Genomic DNA, 26,864 nt, shown 5'->3' with positions numbered 1-26,864 from the left:
ATTTTCTGTAGAAATGTCAGATTAGCAGGACAAAACATACCCATGACCAGTACAAATGATAGAACTTCACCTTTCTGCCAAAATAAAAGCTTATTCATGTAGCATTTGAGTTGCTTATGCTATTTCATATAACATTTAGGTGTTTCAGAGAAAAAAACTGTTTTATGAAACTATGCAAGAAAACCTAGGAAATATTTTCGTACAATAATCTCAGGACATCTGCCATTTTTTCAGTTTTTTCACAGGACACAACTGCCCAAAGTGGGACAGGTGGTAACCCTCACCTCCTTGTGTTTGCTGGTGCCTAAAGCCGGCTATGGATACAAAATAACTGTTTTATGCAACTATTAAAGAAAATTTAAGAAACATATTTTGTCTTAAAATCGCAGGACATTTGCCATTTTTTAGATTTTGGTAACTCTACCTCTGAAATTGCACAGATAAAAGTTTCAGTTTTACGAAGGGAAGGCTGGCCAAGTGCAGTAGAGGTGTGACTAACGTTAGACGTCACACGTCTGCGCAGTAGTTCTGTTTAGTATAGTTTAGACTTAAGCACAGTAATGGTTAATTTTAGCAGTTGTCTATATTTTTTATAGTGCCTGGTGTTTCAGTTCACTTTACCGATGTAGTTGGTTCTTCTTTGCGAAGATAATATAAATGTTGAATATGTATAGTATGAATTAGTAATAGTGACAATCTCCCACCCAGGAATGGGTACCCTGATGAGGGATAACCGACTGACCCGCACGCAAAGTTTGGCATGTGGAGGAGTTGCTGGAGTTGTGAGCAGGACAACAACAGCACCCCTGGATGTGGTCAAGGTTTTAAGCCAGGTGGGCACTTTCCATTGCAAGAAGGGATTTCTCAAGACTTTCCAAACGGTGTACGAAACTGAGGGTCTAAGGGCTTTTTGGAAAGGCAACTTTGTTGCTTGCTTCCGGCTTGTGCCTTACAGTGCAATACAACTGTCAGCATACAACAAGTAAGTTAGCTAGAGGTAGCTATGAAGCCTGTGATCTGTGAGCAGTGTATGTGTTAATTTTCTACGCTCCATTTTTGGAATGAGCATTTGTGTGTCCGTTTGTTTCTTTATGCGATTGCGATCGATCAGTTCAAAATAATTGGTGATGCTATTATTTTCAGCATCATTGTAATAACGATGTAATTTAGTCTACAGGAATTTATGTTCACGCACCCAGGATGTGTGACAAGTAGCCGAAGTGTGTAACGCGTGATTAAACTTAAGAAGGAAAGCACGACGCCGCAGTGTCACCAGATGTATTAATGCTGATTAAATACAATTGAAGGTTTTATTGTGATATTTAACAGTATTTATATATTGCTTGAAATAGCGGGAAAGTGCATCAGTAAAAAGTGTTATTTATGTAGAGTCGAAAGGTACAGAAAAACAAGGTTGCGGCTTTTGCGGTATCACAAGCTCCTCTTTCATCAGATTCAAGAGATCGCCTAATGGGGGCGTAGCTAGTATGGTTTATTTTGGTTTAGCACGCCGTTTCTGAAGAAAACACGGGGGTGAGCGGAATAACCTCACTCCTCCGTAAGTATCCAATCACCGTATCCCTGGTGGTATCAGCCGACCTGACGTTTCCTGCAAGGCCACTGAGGCTCAGTTAGGGATGCGCTCACTACTGGCCGTGAAATTAAAAACGCCTGCCAGTGAATTTTTTTTTGTGCTCTTTGTGTCACTGCTGTACTTCATTTTGAGGGACTCTTTCTTATTTTTATTCTAGAAAGTAACTCGTTCTTACTAGAAAAGCGTGTTGTACATTTATAGTAGTAAAATGTTAAGCAAAATGTTTGATAATCATACTTCTCAAACTCTTAGAGCAATAAATCTGGACAAAGCCACAAATGGGGGGGCAAAATAGGGACACTTTTAAATATTGCTCTTACAGACTTAGAATAACAGTGAATTGGTTGGTACTAGGCTATTGGCCCTAGTCATAACAATTCCCTGGCTATTTCTTCTCACACTATTTACTTCCCTGGACCCCTGTCTAGCAGGGCAGCTGACGTGATCCCCAGGGTGAATTTCCTTTCTCCTATCCAATCATCAAGGTTTCTTTTGAAGAGGGCCAAAGAGGCACTCTGCTTGACATGTATGGGCAATCTATTCCAGAGTCTGGGGAATCCCTGGGTCAGGAACCTATCCCTCCAGCATGTTTTGTTTATTGTGATGATGAGGTATAGATCCCTGGAGAGTGTGGCTCTGAGGGATTGAGATTTCTTTAAGTGTAGCATGTCCAACAGCTCTGGGTTTCACATGGCCTTGTATGTTAAGCAGAGATCGCCTCGGAGTAGACGATATGTGTCAACATGGCTGGAGTTTAAGGCAGTCAGTATAGGGCATCTGCTTTAGGTCTGTGAGTCTTTTAGTGAGGTATTTCTGCGGCCAGTTGTTGCAGATGTCTTGAGAGGTGCATACCAAATGTTGTATTCTATAATGGGTCTAATGAGGGATGAGCTTCTGTTCTAGACTTGACTAAAAATTCAGCCAGAGCTTGTCTACCACTTAGCACTCCCTTTCCTGTACTCATTACCTATAACCCAGCAATTCCTGGTGGGGAAGGCAGTCTCTTACTTGCAGTTTAAACTTCTGCTTGTCCTCACCCCACTCTGTTATGTTTTCCTCCATAGTTATTTGCTCGCAATATGGTGAAAGGATTAACGAACATTGTGCTAAGAAGAAAGATGAAGCCACCATGGTGGTGCAGCGGTTAGCATTGTCGCCTCGCAGCAAGAGGCTGTCCGGTTTGGTTCTCGGCTGAAGGGCCTTCTGTGTGGAGTCTGCATGTGATCCCTGCGTTCAAATTCACTTTAAAAGGCATGCAGGTGGGTGTGTGAGTGGGTGTGCCTTCCTCGAAGGTTGGGTGCCAGGCTAGCAACTCGACACCATAAAAATTCACTGCCAGTCATTAGCGGACCAGAGTTCTGCTATGGTGACCCCTAACCGGGAAAAACCAAAAGACAGTTTTTATCCTAAGAACAAAGATAAAGACTGAAGCTGGCAACATGTTTCAGTGTGTAGAAGTGCAAAGACTGCTAAAATGAGAGTGAGAATTTTTTACAAGTTAGGTAGGTGGTGAAAACTGTGATATTGATGGGAGTAATGGTAATGAAAATTATTCTTTTGTAAAGACTTAAAGAGCAGACTTTACAGAATTGGAGGTGGAAGATTCTTCAGATCCAAAAAGAAGTGATATGCTAAAAACTGGAGATTCAGTCATTAAAGGAACAGATACTCATATTTGCAGAGAGATTAATGAACATTGAATAGTGTTATGCTTTCTAGGAGTAAAGATACAGGATGGAAGTAAGGCCTTAGAATGCCTTAATGTAAGAAAAATAGAGCATTTTTTATCCAGGTCTGTTCAAATGATTTCCTTTTAAAGGATTCCGTGACTTGACTGTTGGTAGGAAACAAACTTTTAGATAACATAGCTTGTACTGGTATTAGGATGTCATTTTCATAAATTACATGTTGAAATGAAAGGTCAGTGATAATGAGAATATTTTTTTTTTAGGTAGATACCAGCATGAATAAATGGGCTGTTTTACAAACTGAGTATGTGTAGAACATCCAAGCCTAATTTTGGACATGTGTATTTAGACAGGATGGAGTCCATTTGAGAAGAGAATTTCTGCAGCGGATATATCGCAGTATTTGACTAACGCAAGATATTATTTTTGCCAGCTCAGTTTTTTTTTTTTTCAGTAATTATTATTTTTGTTTTACATTTGCGAAAACCATAACCATTCCATATTTACAAAATAACCATATTTGCATGTTATACATTGTGGATAAAGTAGAAACACATAGGTCATACAACATACCTAATTACCATATATACAAAGATGCTTTCCCAATTAATGTCATTAGTCTAAAAACAGCACATACAAAGATGATACTTCATCCATAGTTAAGCTGTGTACTCGTGGGAATACTTCTAGTTCATAAGATATGGTGTACCTGGTGCTTTATTTATTTAATTTAAATTTGTTGACCGGGAGTGTCTGACTGGACATAGGTCCATTTTCAGCGGAGGCCCGGGGAGAAAAGCTCCACAGTAAAATAAACGGACAGTAGTTACATTGGATTACATAGCGATTAACAATTTAACATAGCAATTACTTAAAACATATTTACAGATGAAGAACATAGTACATCAGTAGACAACTAGAATCTTTATCTATGAAGTACATAACAGACATTAACAAATGTTACAATGAGAAGTTCCTGCTGTATAATAAGTACTAGGCTTATGAGCATCTGAGCTTGCTATAATCAAGGTAGTTAGTGGAGTGGAAAGAAAGGTAGTGGTTGGATGGGGTGGATGATATTAGAGTGGGAGTTGCAAGGGCATAGCCAGCATGTTTTTAGGTGCGCTTTTAGTAAAGTTTTGAAGTAGGTGCATGATGGTACAGAGGTAATTGTGGGTGAGAGTGAGTTCCATAACTTGGCTATGGCGCAAGAGAATAGTGCTTCACCAGCAGAGTTATTGGCTTTAGTGATCTGCAAGTGATTTTTGTTGCTGGAGCTTAGTGGTCTGGTGGTGCGATAGGGTTGGAGTAGATTCTGGAGTGATGGGACATTTAGTGGATGGTTTACTAGTTTGTGGGCAAGTGAGAGTTGATACCACTGAAGGAGGTGAGGGAGTTCAAGCCAGCCCAATTCAGCAAGTGAGAGACAGTGGTGACTACGATAGGATGCCCCTGTGGCGATTTTGTTGTAGCAGGTCTCTAGTTTGTTTAGATCGCATTGCCTTAGGTTGGTATATATTGGAGAGGCTTAAAGTAGGGTGGAGATAAGGTGGGAATTTGCTATTGAAATCTTTGGTGAGAAATTGGCTTATTTCTGTATAACGCTCCTAGTTTTTTGTGGACTTTTTTATGGTCATGGATATGTGAATGTCAAAATTTGACAATTTCCACTCCTTGCAATTTGGTGTGTTCAGTTGGGTATATAGTAGTGTTGTCTTTTGCTGTGATGTTAAAGTGAGAGTTGTTTTGAGTATGTTTGGTGGGTTGGAAGATAAGTAGTTTAGTTTTGTTTGGGTTGAGTATTAATTGGGCATCGGATAACCATGTTTCAACAGAGGAAAAGGCTTCCTGTGTGACATTTGCAGTTTGGGTAGAGACTGGGTTGAGCAGATGATGGTCGAGTCATCTGCATATTGTATGAGTGTGCCATGTTTGGTGGCAGAGGCTAGATTATTGGTGTAAACAGAGAAGAGTAGGGGTCCAAGGATGGATCCTTGGGGAACCCCTATGGAGACAGGTAGTTGGGGAGATATGTCATTCTGCCATACAACGGATTGTTGGCGGTCAGACAGGTAACTCTGAAACCAGTTGGTGACTGATTGTGAGAAGGATAGGTTATTGAGGACAGAGATAAGTTGTTTGTGTGGGACCATGTCAAATGCTTTAGATAGGTCTATGAAAGTAGCAGAGGAGAGAGAGCCATTGTTTTTATGCTGAGGGATAGTGTTAGTAAAGGAGAGTAAGGCAGTGGTGGTGCTATGGTTTGGTCGGAAACCATGCTGAGTACTGGAAAGGAGGTTGTTAGTAAGGAGGTAGTCTGAGACCTGAGAGTGTATGCATCTCTCTAGTATTTTGGAGAGTGGAGAGAGAATAGCAATGGGGCAGTAATTGGTTAGTTCTGCGGAGGGTCCGCCTTTGTGGAGGGGAATTATATGTGATACTTTCCACAGTGTGGGAACGTAACTTTCTGACAGAGATCGGTTAATCAAGATGGATACTGGGTAGGCCAGAGCATCAGCTGCGATTTGTAGGTATTCATTTGGGAGGTTGTCTGCTGCTAATTTGGAGGGTTTAAGTTTAGTTAAGAGTTTTTTTTTATGTTGGAGGTAGGTACAGGAGAAAAAGAGAAGGCAGTGGGGAGATTACTAGTTGAAGGTGTGGGTTGGAGGGGAGGGGGGTTGTGTTGTTTAGCTAGTGATAATATGGTCTGGGTGAAGTGGGTGTTGAATGAGGTAGCAATATTTTCTGAGGAGTGAGGAATGTTAGGAGGAGGGGTACTGACTTTACCTGGGTGGTGGATGGAGTTTATGGAGGACCAGAATTGTTTGGGGCTGTGTTGTGAGGAGTCTAGGGCAAATTGGTAGTATTGGAATTTGTCCTGTTTTATTAGCTTTTTGACTCTATTGCGTAGTTCTAGGAATTTCTGTGTAGCTGAGGGGTTTTTGGTTTTGCGCCAGTGCTCCCAGGCTTTATCCTTGTTTTTTCATTTCTGACTTAGTGGTTTTCTGTAGCCATGGGGAGGGTTGTGCTTTGGTTCTGGAAAATCTTATGGGGGCATGGTAATTAAGGATGTTCAGGAAGTTAGTATTAAAAAATTCAACTGCGTCATCTAGACTGAGGTACTTTAGAGGATGCCAGTTACATTCTTTGAGGGATGAGATGAATGTGAGTGGGTTAAAGTTTAGTTTTTTACGTATTTGACGGTAGATGACAGGTTTAGTTTGGTATAGGTATTTTTTGAGTAGGAATGTTGGGGAGTGATCACTGAGGCTATCTGATAAGCAGCCTGTTATATATGACTGGGGGCTCTTACTGACTTGTATCCAATCCAGGGTAGTGTGCTTGCTGGAGTTTTTATTTATCCTGGTTGGTGACTGGACTAGTTGGGTGAAGCCATGAAGGTGTACATGATGGGTTGGATTGTTGCCAGAACAGGATTGCCAGTCAATATTGAAATCACGTAAGATGATAGTTTCTTGGGGGAGATGGTGGGTAGACCAGCTGAGGAGGTTTTCTAGTGGAGGGATGTTTTGGCCAGGTGGGAAGTAGCATCCAATTATGTTGATGGTTTTGTTTTGGTTAATTTTGAGGTTGGTATATATTATTTCTTCAGTGCCTATTTGTGGAGCTGATGATTTTAAGACCTGGATGTTTAGATGCTGTTTAAATATTATAGCTACACCACCTCTTTTTTTGTTTAGCCGGTCTACTCTTAGTATGCCATAACCTGTAGGGAGTATTTGCTCACTGGTAATGTGAGGTTTTAGCCAGGTTTCTGTCAGGATGACTATATCTGGGGAGTACAAGTCTATGGTGGCATGGATTTCATGGACTTTGCTGGATATACTACTAATATTTAGGCTTAGTAGAAGGAAGTCACTTGGCTTTCTGTTGGCTGTAATATGGGAGAAGTTGTGGTTTCTAGTCTGATTATGAGGATTGGGGTTGGAGATGGCAGGGCCAGGGTTGGGTGGATGTCTCCACTTAGGGCTAGTTTTGGTATGCATGAGATTATTAGTTTTCTCAGTTTTTGAATGTGTTTGTTTATAAGGGAATCTTTATGATTGTGCTCTGTGGGTAATGGGTATGGTGGGAGGGTTACTATGTTAAGTTGTAGGGATGCTTTATGTTTGAGTAATATAGTTGGTAGAATATGTGGGGGGTGCATAGGGATGGTTCTTGAGCTGGTGGGAGGGGAGCTGAATTTGGGTGAAACATGAGTGGTGGTGTGAGTAGTAGTACAGTGGTAGTGGTTGAGTGGGGGAATGATGGAGCTTTGGTAGGATGTAAGATATGCAAGGAGAGTGCATGCAGTGAGTATAGGAAAGGTATGCTTGTACATGTTAGTTGAGGAGGTGTGATAGTAGTGGGAAGATGGAGGAGGTAATCCAACAAATTACTGGAGCCACCACGATAATAGAAAAACTTTTATTTTAAATAATGAGCCATTACACAACTAATTAAACAATTTAAAAAGAGTAAAAACTCACTTATAAGCAGCTAATTGTGGCTTTGTGTCAAGCTCAGTATTGTATACAACATTATCATGCCATACAAAAGATATGTAACATTGCCTAGCATAAAACCTATTAAAAGGTATATATCTAATCAAACATAAAACTACTAAAACTATTTTAAGTATTATAAATCAAAACTACCTTCATTAATTTATCAAGGCCAGCCAATCATCCAAAATACATCATATGAGATGGAGGAGGTAGTGTTGGGTTAGCGCTGTGGTTGGCTATTGGAAAGATGGGAGGGGTTTGAGTGCAATAAAGGTGGGAGCACTGGGGGCGGGAGGGAATAGGGGGCAGGGTGGGGAGCGAAGCGGGTAGAGACCCTGTTAGTTGCTCGTATGAGGGGGCTGGAAACAATCACAAAACAAAGACAAGTATGTGTTAAACAATCACAATTGACCAAGGACTGCTCTGAAACTGTAAGTCATTTCTTAATTTCTCAGGTGGAAAAACAGGATAACCTTGTATCAGTAGGCTACTGTGGTCATAGTTTAAAGTAACAAACACACAGTATTGATCAGTTATGGATACTATTTGCTAACAGAAGGGATTAAGAAAAAGTGGAAGGTGTGTGTGTGTGTGTGTGTGTGTGTGTGTGTGTGTGTGTGTGTGTGTGTGTGTGTGTGTGTGTGTGTGTGTGTGTGTGTGTGTGTGTGTGTGTGTGTGTGCTTTATGCTAATAAGATGTTATAGGACTGTTCCCAGATTGCTCGGGCTTTCATATTTTTGTGTCTTTTGTCCAATACTATTTTATATGCTAGTAGATGTTTAATAGCAGATTTCTTGAATTCCTCCCAAGAGATACTTACAGGATCTAACCATTTGCGAGCTACATATAGCTTCACTAATAAGAAAATCGTTATAAGTGGGTTAGCATGTTTTCCTGAGGCCAGCTCAGAAGTTTTAACAGTTCACAGATGGGAAATATGCTGCATTCACATTGATGTTGTTGTGAAACATGAGTGAAGAACAATGATTAGAAGTTAGTTCTGTTATAAACACTTTTTTTTTCTGTAATAGACATTCTAACAAAAAATTCAGGTGGTGTTATGATAGGTCTTGTTACAATCTTTAGACCATATGATTATTGCACCTTTGATGATAACACCAATACTTTACATTATTCTAGAGCTGCTTTTATTGTCACAGATTAGTTACCAAAGTGTACAGGCCTCCAAAGTCAAATGCTGATAACTAGAGGAATTTCTACATCTCTTGCACAAAACACAGATGGGAAAAATCATAGTAGCTGGAGACGTAAAATTTACCAGAACCAGACTGGAATAATAATAAGTCTACAATATTAGTATGAAATTGTTTACAAATTGTTCAGGAACAACAGTTATTGCAGATTGAAAAACAAACCTTTCATAGAATGGAACTTGCTAGAGATTGTTTGTGTTCTTAAGGAGATGATTTTCATTAATTTACTTTTGCTACCTTTTGATGTGCAGTGCTCGTGGTTATAAAGGTTAAATTACTGCTAGATAAAGTTTGCAAAGTGAAAGCTATACTAATGCACAGTAGATTGATTGATTAATAACAGAGTATATGGAAGCAGTATGGTCTTTGATGTCCCCACTGTGGGCCAGTAATCAAGAAGCCTAAATCTTCTCCACTGAAACTAGAGAATGACGTTCACTTAGAATACAAATGGATGCACGCAATATTTCCAGATGCAGACCTCTCTTCAATCACAATTTCTCTTAAAAGAACACAGTCAGCTCGGGGTCTGGATTTCTCTATATCTGTCTCTCCCCAGGTCCCCAGTAAGGCTGTCCACTGGCACAACTGTGTTCAGCACCCTCTCTGTGACTTAGTGCTTCCTGTCCCTGCTCCAAGTAGCTGACACACACACACACTGTTTCAGATTTAAATTTCTCAAGCACATACACCTGGGAAAGGCTGGCATAGATCACCCGCTCTACTAACTTTGCCCAGACTATAAGGTAGATTCACTGCCACCAATCAGTTTAATATATGACTCTCAAAAGGGTAACCAATTTTGCTGAGTGAAGTTAATATTAATACAAATGGTAATGTTGACCAAACAGCAAGGCTTTAGGGGTGGCCACAGTGCCACCAATAGATATAAGTACTCTTGAAGGTTAAAATATTCTCTCAAGGATTAGTCACAATGAATAATAAAAGAACTTGAAAGTACAAAATATTTGTTTACAGTAAACACCAGAGAGTTTTAATCACTGGAGATATTAAAAAAAACAGCTGAAAAGATTTGCACAGTTGCAAAAAAAAAAAAAAAGAAAACAATACATAACTATTCCTACTATATTTTCCTGACTAATCTAAGCAGTACTAGGCCCTAGTCACTTAGCACAAGGCAAGATGAAGTGAGTGAGTGGTCTTCCTCCTTTTTAAGTTCCAAGAACAGACTGCTCAGTCTGACTGAGAGAGTTCTCTCTCTAATATCTGAATATTGTTTCCAAGTAAATTACAAAATGACATCACATATGGTGATCTGACTACTGGTTCCCACACTGTCACCAACACTAGAAGCTGCCAGGATTTTGGAACCTATGTCTCAATAATACACACACGATAGCATTGCTCAGATCTGATGCAGCTGCTTGAAATCATAAAACCATTTTACTCCTCCCACAGAGCTACTTAGCCAGGCTTCTCACAGACATTTTGTCTATGGCTACACACAGAACTGTAAGATGTAATCTTTATGGCCTAATTTAATTTCAGCTTTTTCAAAGTTTGCAGCAGCTGGATTGTGATTAACCATTTCTCTTCCAGTATTCTCTGTTAAAACATATATATTTAATTCAGTTACTATAATACATGTACATTTCTTTTCTTTCCAGCAGGGCACACTTTTGATGCATTTTAACACAAGCAACTTTACCAATACATTTTTAAATGCAAGCATCTGTACAAATCAGTTTGATACACAAATGGCATATAATTGTATACTAAATTCCAGCTAGTTGTGCTGGCATATGTTACACATCCACTGCCCCACTTCTCCTGGCATATCTGGCAGTGCCTTCTATTGTCACATAGTAACTGAGTAATTAGAGTGATGCACTTAGTGGAAATACTGCAGAAAGAATGTGGCAAGTTTTGAAAGGGAAATTGTTTGAATGAAAAAAAAATAGTAAAATGTTTACTGTCAGGATCTAGGCACATATAGTCAGGAGGGTGTTTTTCCATAAGAATAACATATTTAAGATGAAAGAGTGAAGGATAGAAGAAATGGAAATAGGGTTGAACTAAAACTTAGAAAATTTGAATAAATTGGACAGACAAATGTAGAGTGAAACAAGATCAGGAACATACTAAAGAAAAGTCAGTTGCTAAGATCGGGATGCACTACTGTCTAATCGTAAGACTAACAGTTACTGGGAAAGTCTGTCTGGGACAGAGCCCATTTTCAACAGAGGCCCAGGGCAAAAAGCTCCACTCTACTCCCTGTGTTGTGGCGCTAAAGTAACTTATAGGGGCAAGTGTCATATTCATTTCTCCACCAGGTTTAATGCAGACTGTAGTCTCTTCAAACACTGCTGCTGGCTGGTAAATGTCAGCATTTTGCATTTCATAACTTTAAATTATTCGAGCTATTGGAAACATGTAAGGCATGTTTTAACTCAATGTTTGTCTTACTCTTTATCATACTGTCTGTGACAAGACTGTGGCTGAAAAAGGAGCCATTGTCCAACTATATTACCTTTCTTTTCTGTTTCTTCTTTTCCTGTATAACCCTCCTAAATATGGTGGTAGATTTTCATGGAAGGTTCTCACACACAGCACAGTCACACACAACCTTCTTTTTCTGAGTACGCTATGGACTTTCACTTGACTAGACTTTGCTGCGTGTGCCGGAAAATACCTTTCTCTGCCATTATAAATTTTTTCAAGCATGTACCCCTGGGGGTACTCATACCCCAAGTTGGGAATAGCTGCCCTAAAGTATCCCTTCAAAGTGGATGGTCCTTAACCACCTTGGTTTATGGGAAGAAACAACTTGTCCCACTTAACTCTCTTCTCCTCAAATAAATTATTTCAACTCTTTATTAATTATGACCCACAACTTCTCCTCTGGTTGATAGAAATACACCTGATCTGTATATAAAACTGAAAAGACTAGAAATATTTTAATTGCTTTCATTTTACTATCTGTATTCAAAATCAAGCTCTTCTAAATTCTTAATTTTTGTATTAGCCTTAGTTTAGTCTTTCCCACATGTCCTTAGCTGCCATGTTAGAGTCCTCTTTAACCAAAACAGTGTAAGAAACTTCTCTGTGTGGAAGATTTTCAGTCCATATATTTCTAGTTAATCACTGTATATTAATCAGATCAGACAATAGTAGTAGAAGTAGCTAACGTAAACTCGTTAAGTCAAAACAAAAAGTAATAATAGAAAATGTATAAATGTACAGCATTACTAAGTATTCAAAAGTAATCCAAGCAAGGCAGGCAGTCTGTTTCCAGTCTCAAATCTTTTAAGTACACAGACAAGCGATCCAAGTTAAAACAAAAATAGAGTAATAATTTCCTCATAAGCTTTCTAAATGTATATATACTTTTTATCAGGCGTGGGAGTGGTTTATTGTGCTGTAAAACAAAGTGTTATTGGTACACATGTTAAATTCAGATCCCTTCCCCCACCAGTGTGACATTCGAGCTGGTCCTGCCCTACTTAGTTGCTGTCATAATAATATGTAATCCTTATGTACTTTAAATAAAATTTATATAATGATGTGGTACCTCTTATTTAACCAAATTATTAAGTAGATTATTAAGTCTGTGATTTTATCCAAGACAATATACTACATGGCTGGAAGTATATCAACCTTAGTTCATTTGGCAATCAAAAATATATATATAAATATATACATATACATTTTACATGTAAAAATCAATTTCAATTTTCATAACCTATTGTTAACAAAGATCGCTTTCGTCCTTCTAGACTTCTTCAGGTCTGTGTACAAGAACCCTAAAAACCTATATAATTGTATAATTAGTTAGTATTGTTATTACACATAATTTTGAATGAAGTGGAAAAAAGAACCAGAAAAAAATAAAAATAAGAAAAAATGTATGTATGATGATGGAAACAAAATATACACTTAAATTTCAACTGATTTAAAATGGTATTTAAAACCAGTTTATAGAATAAAATAAAATACAATTAGTCATGTAAGCAATGTGGCAATTTTCTAAGTTCCAGTGCACTTTTAATTGAACAGTAGTAGTTTAGTCCAGGCTTCCTAAAAGAGTTCAGCTTTAATTGCCACGAGTTCATGTTTCTCCAGAATATTCGAGACGTCTCCTTCAAGATCACCCATGTCTATGCGACCCAGGATCTGGAACTTAAAACCTGTGTTGTCTTTTATGAAGAGAAAGGTGTTTGGCTAGTGCATTATTTTTACATCCAGAGCGGATTTCTGATAGATGACATGAAATCCTATGCTTGAGTTTATTTACAGTCTTGCCCACATAGAATGCATCACATTCATTGCACTGTTCCCTGTAAATTACTTTTTTAGTGTTACTGTCACCCCCTGCACTGGTTTTAATGATCTTCTTTAAATAAGGGCAATAAAAACTAATCACCTTGCTGTATAAATATACAAAATGTACAATTAGTTTCACATCTTTTAGTGTTTTTCTCACATGGTCTAGGTTTAAATTCAACAAAACTTCTAATGTTCCTGGCCTTCCTATAAACAAATGTTGGGGCTTCACCTAAGATGTTAATCAGAAAAGGGTTTCCTATGACAATGTCCCAGTTTTCTTCAATAATAATATTAATAATATTTTTCTTCAATAATAATATTATAACCCATGCAACTAAATTCTTCATCTTATGTCCCCATGGATATGGATATTGCTGAACCAATTCATCTTTTCCCAAATGACTTATTCAAATAATTCTTCACTCTTCCATCTACTTGCTCCTCTGTTCCCCACTTCATTCCTTCACATAACTCCCCGTACAACTCCTCTTTCTGAAAAAAAAAAATCACAAAGACATTTAAACATAATAGAAAAAATGTTCTCCTATGTCCCTCGTGTCACAGAGTATTGCCCTTTTTAAAACAAGAAATGTATTTATTTTATTAAGTTATCAGTTATGACACAGGCAATCATCCATCCATTTGCAACCCTTTTTTTCACATGAGGTCAGTGTGTCACTTCAACAGTGGCAATCATCTAGAGCCAAGGTTTACACAGCCGGGTGGCTATGAAAACAAACCATATTGACATATTTTCAGTTGCAAACATTATACATCACTTAACCATCTATCCAGTCATTGTCAGTCAAACATTAAGTAGCACATTCAATTTCTGCCTTCTCTTAAACCTCATTCCTCCTCCAAAACATTATTCTGCATGTATTGTTCCCACAATTCCCATTTTTCTATGTAATTCCCTCCTGCCATTTTCTAAAGATTCCACTTCAGCTGTTTTATCTCTGTTAACCATATTCACTTCTAGTACAGTTGGTTTAGACTTTGATTTCCATTTTCTAGTAATTGCTTTTTTGACAGCCACCAAAATTAAACTGAGCAAGGTCTTGCTCTGTCTAGGCAATTCCAATTCTGTATCACAGCTCAGAAAATCATTTCCATAGTTAGACCAGTTTGTTCACCCAGTATTTATGATGGAGTAGTCTGCAGGAAATTTTTAAAGTCTGCCAATTCATTTCGCTCCCAAAAAACATGTTTCCAAGTTTGTTTCTTCTCTATCACACCTGCAACATATGCAATTTATTAGAGGAAAAATTATTTGGAGTCTTCTTGGGGTATAAAATACTTTTGCAAACACTTCTAATCTCTTGTCCCCAATCCTTTCAAACCTGCTCTGATTGATTCCTATAGTAATCATGCAATATTTTCTATGCAGTACTAATTATTCTTTTTTAACAGCAGCTACTGTTCTAAATTCTACTGAAAACTCTGCCAGTGCTGGTCTTTTGCTTAGGGATCCCCCTGTTACTTTCTCTTTGCCTATATTCTGATATCAATCCTTGATTTGGAAGACAGTCCAGGTTAATTCTTGGCTTCTTCCCATTCCGTTACCTTTCCCCCTCTATGTGATCCCAGTACCTGGCTCCTTTGCCAGTTTTCTCCAGTAAATTCTAGACCTCCGCTTGCCTATTCTCTGCACCCCTAATTGCATTCATCCCTTTTACCAGAATCTCTGTTCTCCATCCCCATGTTGGCTTAGTTCATGTAATATATTATGTTATTTTATTACAATAATATTCTATATATCGTTATTATTTTCCTTAAAGATCTGCATCCAAAATCCCAGTCTGTGCTTGTTTCCTGAGCTTCCCCCTGTTTCATCTTTATCCCTTTTCACTTTGAAATATAACTTTCTGCTTTTGCTTTGTATAGGAGACTTAACTGTGTAGCTCTGAAATACCGCTGCAAGTCAGGTAATCCCAAACCATCTTATTCTGTTGGTAAGATCAGCTTATCCGACTTAACTCTTGCCCCACCCTGATAAAATCCTTCAAATCTTTATTAATTGCCATCCACAACTTCTCCTCTGGTTGATAAAAATGTGCGTGACCTGTATGTAAAACTAAAGGGACTAAAACATTTTCACTGCTTGTATCTTTCTATCCATACCCATAAAATAGAGCTTCTAATATCTCAGTTTTTGTATTATCTTTTGTTTAGTCTATTCCTTAGCTGTCAAAACAGAATCTTTTTTTAATCTGTACTCCTAAATACTTTATTTTATCTTGTCCTAAAAATATGGGTATTGCAATTCGTGTGAGGGTACATACTTTACAGTTATTGCCTTTGTTTTATCTTCATTCATTTTATATCCTGAAAAGACTTGAAACTGTTTTAAGAATGTTCCACAGCACTGAAATGCCCTTTTATGGTTTAATCAGATATAAAATATAATCATCTGCAAATAAAACCAACTTTCCTTAACTACCATACTAATTGATATCCTTGGATTTCTGAATCCCTTATTTTCTTTGGCAGTTTCTAAATATAAAAAAACAATAAAGGGGAAAGTGGACACCCCTGCCTGCTACCTCTGCTCAAACAAAACTTATCAGAGAGAAACTGTCCCATTTTAATTTTCGCCTCTATCCCTCATATATCCTCCTAATCAACCTCATAATTTTGTCATCGAATGCAGATACTTCCATGCCCTACTCATGAATGCCTACTTTATTGAATGCTTTCTCTGCATCAAGACCGACCAACAGTGGTATTTTCTTACATTTTGCTTCCCTCTAGATTATCATTGTTCTGTAGATGTTGTCAAATGTTTGCCTTCCCTCCACAAAAACCACATTGATCCATATGTATCAGCTTTTTTCTTCACCTTTGCCATTCTTTTCTTTTAGCCATTATAGACATAAAACACTTTTAGAATCGAAATGGGGCCTAAATGAAGCAGGATTTGATGGGCCTTTACCATCTTTAGGTATTGTAGCCACCACAACTTTATTCCAGGATGTTGGTACTTCTCAGTTCAAAATACTGTTAAAACCTTTCAGATATTTATTACTTTCTTCTCTCCTAGCTTCCAGACTTCCACAGGAATACCAGGTGTTCCTGGAGGCTTTCCTGCAGATTGGTTATATATCACCAATTTTAACTCATCTCCTGGTATCCTAACTGTTAATAATGGAGCCTACTCTGTCTCTAACCTTGGCATATTTACTTTTTCTATAAACATGTTCATTTGTGCATTTTCTTTTCTACATTTGTCTGCTTTATACAGATTTTCATAAAGTTTCCAAAATATCTTTCATACCTTTATAGGATTTGTGGTGATTTTCTTTCTTATAGGGTCCCTAAGCTTGGCAACAGCTCCTTTTTTTTCTATTGCTTGAGATATTGTGATAAAAGTTTTTTCTGCTCTGGTGTTATCAAAAAACAGTTGCTTAATAGCAGTCTTTCTAAAGTTATGCATATTATCGAGGTAGTCCGTTATTTTCTCTCTAGTACTCTGCAGTTGTGCCTCTTCTTGTTCTGTGAGATTCAAACCTTTGTCAGTCCCAATAAATAATTCTTGTTACTTCTTAACCATATCTCCCTCTTATTTCCACCCTATTTTAAGATCCACTTTAATTAAATCCACTCTCTAGTTATGTTTTAAGAAGAAATTTCTATCTTCCCTAATAACTCTCAAATTTATTTCCACTGCCCATTCCTTATATCCCTATCTTTTTAACAGATAGGTGTTGAAGTGCCAGCGTGTCCTTTTTATTTCAATTGTTGTTGGCGCATGATCTGAAATAGTTAATGGATGCATATCAAAACTTTTAATTGAGCGCACATGTTCCTGTGAAATGCAGTTTCTGTGTAGCATAGCTCAGTTTTTGTAAAATGTAATTTCTTCAAAAATCTACTGTCTTTTGTAATCTTTTTCCCTTCTAGGCCCCCTAGATACTCCGTCACTGTTGCAAATCAAATTCTAGCCCTCACCTATAAGTAATATTCCCTGCTGATTATTTCTGTTAGATTTTTTTACGCTCTACTGTAGCAGTTTTAGGTGAAATATAAATTATATGCCAGCATAATCCTTCTCCCCTGCCAGCATCTCCTTAGTACTGCAAATCTACTATTGTTTTTCCTCTACTATCACTATTGGAGGTCCTTTCACAATTCATACAAGTACTCCCATTTTCCTTTGTCCCGGATATTCTGCTGAATAGCCATCCTGAAGTCCTTTCTTAATCAAATTCACATGCTCAGTTCTTTCTAAATGTGTTTCCTGTAGCTTAGCTCTTTGCACGCTACATTTTTAATATATTTCACTACTCTTTCTTTTGTGTGTGTGTGTGTGTGTATATATATATATATATATATATATATATATATATATATATATATATATATATATATATTTGTGAGACCATTCACATTTAAAGATAAATTGGAAAGTGTTGTCATTATGATAAGAAGTTGTTATTCCCAAAGTGTCTAGTTTCAGCTTTTGTGTTTTATGTATACACTAATGTTTGGCAGGTTGATCTTTTATATACAGTTGTTTCTTGTTATATCCATTTGAACTTGTGTCACATCTTATAAGACTTGTTGTTTTAATGAAAATTAAACACCCCGAGAACCTATTAACTTAATGCTAACATACAAAACTGTCATCTTCAAATAATGAAATGTAACCCTCCTAATACCAGCAGTTGTCCCAGATTGATGGCCGCACTCACAGACTTGAATTAATCTATAATGAAGGCTATCCATGCTAAGGAGCACTGTACAACCTGTGCTTTTACTTCCATTAAGTGCAGTCTGTTTTTGTCTCATCTTTATTCCTCTCCCATATGTGGAAAACAACTTGAGTGCTTTCAGAAAACGTCATCTCATAGCCATTGAAAGAAAGAAGTATTCTGTTTTTGTTACCCCCTTATCAGATTGCCTCCATAGAAACATGAGAATCAGATACACTGTTGCTTTCCACTGCAATATTGAACTGTAAACATATATTTGCTAGATTAAAACATTTCATTATATTCATTGTTATTTTATTTATTTGCTTCCCCTTAAAATGTGTTATTAGATCAAGCCGAGGGCCTCCATCCAGTCATTTCTCTATGTAGATGTAAGAAAAAAGCACCAGAGTTTTTGTTGTGTTTTTTTTTTTTTTTTGTGAGAATTATGTTCTTTAAGTACAGGAGAGAGTATACAGAGAAAGAGGCTGATGAAGAAGACATGGGATCGTCGGAAAGATGAAGAAAGTAGACAGGAGTATAAGGAGATGAGCATGGCGAAGAGAGAGGTGGCTAAGGATAGGGCATATGGAGAGTTCTATGAAAGGTTGAACACTAAAGAGGGAGAAAAGGACCTGTACCGACTGGCTAGACAGAGGGACCAAGCTGGGAAAGATGTGCAGCAGGTAAGGGTGATAAAGGATAGTGAGGGAAACGTACTCACAAGCGAGGAGAGTTTGTTGAGCAGATGGAAAGAGTACTTTGAGGGACTGATGAATGAAGAGAATGAGAGAGAGAAGGTTGGATGATGTGGGGATAGTGAATCAGGAAGTGAAACATATTAGCAAGGAGGAAGTACGGACAGCTTTGAAGAGGATGAAGAATGGAAAGGCTGTTGGTCCAGATGACATACCAGTGGAAGCATGGAGTGCTTAGGAGAAATGGCAGTGGAGTTCTTAAGATCGTTTAATGAAATCTTGGAAAGTCAGAGATGCATGAGGAGTGGAGAAAGTGTTTTGGTACCTATTTTTAAGAATAAGGGTGATGTGCAGAGTTGTAGCAACTACAGAGGGATAAAACTAATCCGTCACAGCTTGAAGTTATGGGAAAGAGTAGTGGAAACTAGGTTAAGAAGGGAGGTGATGATTAGCGATCAGCAGTATGGTTTCATGCTGGGAAGGAGCACTATAGATGCGATGTTTGCTCTGAGACTGTTAGAAAAATATTGGGAAGGTCGGAAGGAGTTGCATTGTGTCTTTGTGGACTTGGAGAAAGCATATGATAGGGTGCCTAGAGAGGAGTTGTGGTATTATATGAGGAAGTCAGGAGTGGCAGAGAAGCATATGAGTGGTACAGGATATGTACGAAGGTAGTGTGACAGTGGTGAAGTCTGCTGTGGGAGTGACAGATCCATTTAAGGTGGAGGTGGGATTACATCAAGGATCAGCTCTGAGCCCTTTCTTATTTGCAATGGTGATGGACAGGTTGACAGACAAGATCAGACAGGAGGCTTCATGGAGTATAAAATTTGCAGATGACATTGTGATCTGTAGTGAGAGTAGGAACCAGGTTGAGGCAACCCTGGAGAGGTGGATATATGCTCTAGAGAGGAGAGGAATGAAGGTCAGCAGGACTAAGACAGTATATGTGTGTGTGAATGAGTGGGAGGATAGAGGAATGGTGAGGATGCAGGGAGTAGAGTTGGCGAAGGTGGATGAGTTTAAGTACTTGGGATCAACAGTTCAGAGTAATGGTGAGTGTGGAAGAGGTGAAGAAGAGAGTACAAGCACGGTGGAATGGGTGGAGAAGTGTCAGGAGTGATTTGTGACTGACGGGTACCAGTAAGAGTCTACAAGAGTTTAGTGAGACCAGCTATGTTGTATGGTTTGGAGACGGTGGCATTGACAAAAAGGCAGGAGTCAGAGCTGGAAGTGGCAGAGTTGAAGATGTTAAGATTTGCACTGGGTGTGACAAGGATGGACAGAATTAGGAATCAGTATATTAGAGGGTCAGCTCAGGTTGGGACGGTTTGAAGACTGTCAGAGAGGCGAGATTGCGTTGATTTGGACATGTGCTGAGGAGGGATGATGGGTATATTGGGAAAAGGATGCTAAGGATGGAGCTGCCAGGTAAGAGGAAAAGAGGAAGGCCTAAGATAAGTTTTATGGACGTGGAGAGAGGACATGCAGGCGGTTGGTGTGACTGAGCAATATGCAGAGGACAGAAAGAAATGGAAACAGATGATCCGCTGTGGCAACTTCTAATGGGAACAGCTGAAAGAGAAGATGTTCTTTTGTCCAAGCTTTCTTTTTACATTCCAGTGCCTACTTTTTTTAGAACTGAACAAGAAGAAAGAAAGTAATAAAATAGGGGCACCTGTTTACTTTGATATCTCTGTTATACACACAAATAACTGGAAAAGCTTTACTTTTATAGCATGCAGTATATGTCATGTATTATAAAAATTCTGTTAAGAACAAAATTTTGTTTTACTTACAGTTAACTATTTACTTTCTCTTTCCCTCTGCTAAATGTTCTACCCAACATTAATGATATGAAGTAGAACATATGCTTTGGAGCCCCCTACAAGTTTAACAAAGTCAAAAAAATCCAATAATTCCAGGTTTTCTTGCTCCTTCATATTTCACGAATATAAATAATGCTTTGTAATCCCACGTTTATGCATAAATTTCAGAGTTGCTGGCTTTTTTCCTGTTCATCTCCATATCCCATATCTAGTTTCTGGTTCATTTCCAACATAGCACTGGTTCTTTCAACTCTTACACTTTTTTTTTTGTCAAGCATTTTCCTTTGGAGCATTTTAAAAGGTTTTACTGGCATAGTCTTTCTGTGGACTTTATTATCAGAAGAGTAAGAAGCAGAATCATTTTCTGTTTGATAGCTCTCTTTTTGTTGGACAAACCTTTGTATTTCCTCCATGGCATGCTCTGTATCAAAATTATTTTGACCCTCCAGGAAAAAAAATATTCTGAAAATAGCTGGATATCACACCTGCTTCCCAACATTCCCTGATTGCTGGAATAAATTTGCTCCTTTTCTGCCTGGTGAACGTCTGCAATAATTTTTCCACAAATCCTGTACTGTCTCCCCCTTTGTCCTTCTGCTGTTTTGTCAGAATTAACTCTTTCTGTGCTGGTATGTTTGTATCTTTACTAATAGAGGTCTTGGCTGTTTTCCCGTGACCAGGTTTGCATCATACACCCGATGTGCACTTTCAATAACCAAGTTCTGCTGTGGAATACCAATCCAGTTGCGTATTTCTGCTTTAGTAGAATTAAAACAGTCTGCTCCTTCCAGTTTCTCTGGTACAGCAGAAAATCTCCGGTTTTCCTACGTGCACTGTCCTCTAATTATACCATTCTTTTAAACATCTCTTCTTGAGCAGTCTAATACTCAGCCAGTCTTTTTCTTCATTTCAACCTTAGATGTGCTGACAAAACTGCAAAAATCAGAATATCTGTTCAAAGCTTCTTCCATTTTTCCCAGTCTTTTGTTATTTGAGTTGATAAACCCCCTCAGTGTTTTGTTTATTTTACTTGTTTCTGAGCACATTTGACTTATTTTTCCTCTAGATTACTGGAAGTCATGCCTTTTACCAAGTTGGAACCTAAACTGCTTTTTGCTGAACAGCTGCAGAATTTTACCCAGGCAGTGTTTTCTCCCCACTTTTTGTGATTGATTTTCTTTCATGATCTCTGAATTTCTCTTTTGCTGGCATCCAGGCAGTGCACTTGCTAGCCAGTTACTGAATTCTACCCATAAAGAGAAATTCACTGGCTGCCTTTTTTGTTTTTCTCATTTGGAAAACTGAAATTAAGCTGTTATTCAGTGTGGAGACATCTTGGAAGTCTACATTTAGAGTATTACCTACTGAATATACCATATTGCTGAGCACAAAGTACATCCTCACCCCTCTCTACATTGCTTTAGCTCTACAACCTGTGCATAACAAAAAAGCATAATGCACACTGAATGGAAAAAGCCATTGTTAAACCCTTACCCAGAGTCACTACGCCAAAGGACACTAAAGACTTTGTTCATCTTTCTCTCCTACTTTTAGGAATAATACTGAAAAAAAATAATCTTCTCACATTACTTCAGAAAATGCAGCATTCTTTCTTCCCTTAACACAGATTTTTATTGGCTGTGGCATCACGACTACTCTGTATACACTAGCAGATGACATTCTTTGAGGCATGGACAATAGCCATCTCACAGGTGCTGTCTTTTTTTTTTTCTCAAACACCTTTATTGAGTTATCACTTGTGACATAGGCAGATTTACATTCACAGGTGCTGTCTTCATAGACCTTGCCCAAGCATTTGACCTTATAGATTTTGCACTGCTCATCCTTTCCCTATTAGGTGCAGGAATAAAGTTCTGACTGCTTTCCCTTGATTCAGTAACTTCCTCTCTGTCGAGGGTGAGCTGTAAAATTGTTAGAATGGATTTCCAGTAGCATTCTATTGAAATTTGCTTCTAAACAAACTGAGACAACACATTTTTTTAAATGATTTCAGACCACACTGTATTCTGAGATGAGGACGGGGATGATCAGATGGCTGTCTGACATAGCTCTGGCTCAAATCTTTGGTATGTTCTTTCCTGCATAAATATGAAGATTTAAGTCATTAATTAAAAAGAATGAATTAAAGGGAGACATTAAGGGTAAGTCTGAATGGATTTCTTCAAGTAGAATTATTTCTGACATTGCTTTTAATCAAGCTAGGATAGAATGTTCTGTGAAATTTACTTCAGACTGCATGCTGCAATGTGAACAGAAGACTGTAGAAATTGATTAACAAGGAGAAGAGTCAAAAACATTGTAGAGTAAGACAGGTTGCCATTGCCCTATGGCTTGCTTTGTAGGAGTGGAATACTGTCAAGTACATAGAAAATATAATGAATGTGGCAATATAAAAGGTAAATTGTCATGAGACTACAACCTTCTTGCCCAGCTTGAGTATGGATGGCCTCGTTATTGCCAAAGCATCTAAAAAGAACCAACATTTTGTGGAAACCACTTTTTAATCAAATTTGCAGATTTATCACTCAGGCCTACAAAAGAAACATCACTGTATTGTTCCAGGAAAAGCAAAACAGCTGTTCATTAACGAAAGCTGTATCCTCCACCTGGCATCTGTTGAGTGGATAAAAATAGAATTGTTTCTAAGCAAGCTGTGCCATAAAATATGCTTGTGTTTTTTGAGAATTATTTTAGACATCTGAGCAAGTTAGGCCAGAAAAACGGGTCGAGATGAGAAATCATAGCTTTGCTTTGTATGTTATAAACAAGAGTATTATGGAGCTTTGTTTCATATTTCTAATTCTGTTCTCCTAGTTAAGCAATCTGTTTTTGGGTTTTGATCTTGCTTTTATTACAAATTCTGTAAGGGAAAATTACGGACTGTTACAAAAAGTGGTCACGGGAACATGCTTAGAAATAGGAAACTTTCTATGGGTGTAACCGTCAGATCCGTCATTCAGGTGCTGAAAAAAATGGAATATTGCAGTATTTTTCTGTCTGTTTAGAATGTATGAGTTATGATTGGAGAATATTCCAAAATATAAAACATAGGGCTGAGAAAGTACTGGTCTTCTTTTGTATTGAAGTAGGGACTTTCTAGTCAGCCATTTTAGATTAGATTAGATTTACTATTACAATGTTTTCACCAAGCTGCTAATTCTATTTTGAACAAAAACTTATTGTCATAATATAGTTATGTCTCAGTGAACTTACTTTGAGACAGACCTGTCATGATAGAATTTATATCTCTGTGAACTTTGAGATACACAGCATTATAGATGTTTACAGCATCGCTAACACAAACCAGTACCAAGGGACCATCAACTTATTTGCTAGCTGACCCTTAAAAAAAATGTCTGCACGTATAACCTTAGGTTTCAATCCTCACTATCCCTTACCACTCCACTAAACTTCCTATACACTACCACTGCTTTTCAATAATGACCACTGCTTTTCAATAATGACCCCAGAAACTTTGAATTCTTTCCCTGCAGACTTGAGGCATTACCTCTTTCGAAATTTTCAGAAACCTTGTAAATAGAAATTTAAGTTGTCACTTCCCACATTTACCCTACAACTCCTTCAGCAATAGCTTATTATAGATGGAATCTTGTTTTATTCTCCCAAAACAAAATCCTATTCTGATTAATTCAGTCCCTCCTTCCCATCTTACTTTTCCCACTCCCCCTTCCTTCCCACTGCCCAGTTCCATCTCACTATTACTTTGTCTATTCTTACTCAGTATCGCGCCTCTTCCTTTCCAGACTGCCTCAGTCCACCTTTAACATATAACACCGTATTTCTGTATATATTTTTTTCAAACTATCAAATGTGTGCAAAGATCCAGTGCTAAGCATTATTTCATATTGACTAAAACCTACTTCCATGAATACTAAACAAACCTATTTGCAACACAGAAGTATGCACAATAAGTGCTTATGCAGTCACTAACCAGAACATGTACAACCACTGTAGAAATTCTACAGCATGCAGTCCCAACACCGCTGTATGCAGCACAAACAATAGTATGTGTTAACACAAGCATATAATACACAAAAAGCTACATGCAGTGTAAAACAAAATCCAACAACACATGTAAGCCTACATAAAGAACACCTAGTATATAGCCACATGCAATTCAGAACAAAATCTAACCACACAGCAAATGTACTTGTGTAAGCTATGTAAATAAGACATAACATAAATTTTGTATAAAAAAAACATAAACACAGTATGTCAGGCACCTTGCATATGCTAAACAAATCCAGTCACAGTGAGTATATTACCTGTGACCCATGCCACAAAAATATGTTCATCTGTATCAAACATAAAGGACAGTAATGTATACATTTATGAAAACAACTGATATAAAGCATACCTGCCTAACCCAAGGAGCTTTCCAATATGATAAATATACACAGAACCCAAAATACAATCAAAACCATTAATACATCCCCAGATTAAAATAATGTTTAGCATTACAGTGAAGTTATCTACATATATGTAATAAACTCGCTTCAAACGCACACTAATAAACTGTCCATGTAAAGTACAGACGTTAAAAAAAAATTACACCAACATGCATTATCCAACATTAACAACCTAATTAGAAGTGTGTGTATAATAAAATTGCAACAGTTCCTCACTTGTCAGGGGGAAGAATTTGACATACTTTTTATGGTAGCATGAAGATTTAATTGTAACAGACACCCACTATATAGCTGAGCTTTACAAAATGCTGAATTACCAATACACCTTTTAAATGAATGAAAAATAATAAAGTAAAATCTACAGTAAGTGGATTACATTGGGAAAGTGCTTTCATATAAATGAAACGCCTTGTGCTGCAGAGTTTGAGAAGGTGTTTTTCTCTTTTCAAGACTTTTTCTGCAGTGGACTATATTGGATTTCTGTAACAGCAAACTAAATGCATTCAGGTGTGTGTTTTGCATGCAAATGTATTTTTATGTATATGTATGTTAGTATTCTTATTTTGCTTCGTACACAAACATTATGCAAATGCCAGCTTGCAGCAAAAATGAGGTTTATTTACAGGGATTAATGAAAAGTGATTCAGCATTGCACGTGGTATAGCATATAACATGGCCTTTCTTTGATAAGTACTCTTACAAAATACAAGGCCACCTTCACAGGCTGTTTTACACTGCATAGCATTTGTTTAACATGTGTGGCTTCAGTATTTCTGGTATAATCCAACAGTACTTAAAAGAGGTGTCAGTTTTGTCCTGATTTCACAAAGTAGACAAATTCCACACAAACATGTTAACTTCCATGTGCAAACTGTATACTGTAAGGATGTCTTTCAGCTCATTTCTTGCCTTCAGACTTAACTTTACTGAAGACTCATTCCTATAGTGCTTCCTTGACATAGGATGTTTGGGGATGTGGGGTGCAGGGATCTGAACCTGCCTGCTTCTTTAGTTCATCGTGCATATACCAAAATCAAAATGCATCTTCAAAGATACAAGTTAGTGAGCCAGTAGTCTTGTAACATTACTGTAAACTGTGGGACCTTCTTGAAGGCTGACTGCCAACATCAACTATTATCTGCTGCTTAAAATTCTGCATTTTTCTTGTGTATAAATCTGCATATAATATTTAATAAATACATTTAATAAATAATATATTTGCCTCAGAGAAACCTTCTGCTGTAATTGCCTTGCCTTCATGCGACAACATCATGATAAAACTGGGTTTTTGTAACCACTTACCCCAAAAACTATACTGGTCTTAATGACATATTTCTTTTTATACATCTTGAAATAGTTATGCTATACTCCTGATTATTGACACTGTATAACATTCTATTGCTACTTAATGCCTTGTAATAATCCTGTAACTTTGCTGTTTAATGCTAATGTATAATGAAAATTGTATAATAATGTTGGAGCTTTTCTCCCCGGGCCTCTGCTGAAAAAGGGCTGTTCAGCTCAGTTCGGACAGTCCTGGTCAACAAATGTAAAAATAAATAAAAATAAAATCTGTGTGCATTTACTGTCACTTTCCATTTTTTAATCTGTTCCATGTAATTCTCATCCTGAATCTGATTTTTGTAATTAGTGTTTCTGCTAATTCTGTGCTCTAGTATGTAGTTGTTCATGTTGGATGTCTGCATTAATTGTTGCTTTACTTTTGCATCTGTTACACTTTGTATTTTCCATTATTGTCTCTTTGTTATCCAGTTGTACTTTTTGTAATTGTGTTCCTCTGCCGGAAGGTTAGCATAATGGTTAAGGTATCTTACAGACACTAGGTGCATGGTTTGATTCGCACTTATGGGCCATTTTAAGCCTAGCCAATTACCCTAAGG

The 26,864-nt window shown here is 37.7% G+C and overlaps 1 protein-coding gene across 1 annotated transcript in view; it reads left to right on the top strand.

Annotated features, from left to right (window-relative positions):
- Positions 1-518: 518 nt before the first annotated feature.
- The window catches only part of SLC25A43 (solute carrier family 25 member 43), a 280,959-nt gene continuing 254,613 nt past the window's right edge, over positions 519-26,864 (top strand). Inside the window, exon 1 of the mRNA XM_044057052.1 lies at positions 519-982. Coding sequence (XP_043912987.1) covers positions 711-982 — 272 coding nt within the window. The 5' untranslated portion in view covers positions 519-710. The remainder of the gene's footprint in view (positions 983-26,864) is intronic.

Source organism: Protopterus annectens, chromosome 15.part0 (assembly GCF_019279795.1).
Source record: "Protopterus annectens isolate FY-2018-M chromosome 15.part0, PAN1.0, whole genome shotgun sequence".
Taxonomy (NCBI): domain Eukaryota; kingdom Metazoa; phylum Chordata; order Ceratodontiformes; family Protopteridae; genus Protopterus; species Protopterus annectens.
Note: the sequence above shows the minus strand (reverse complement) of the source record. Positions and strands in the feature narration are given on the sequence as shown.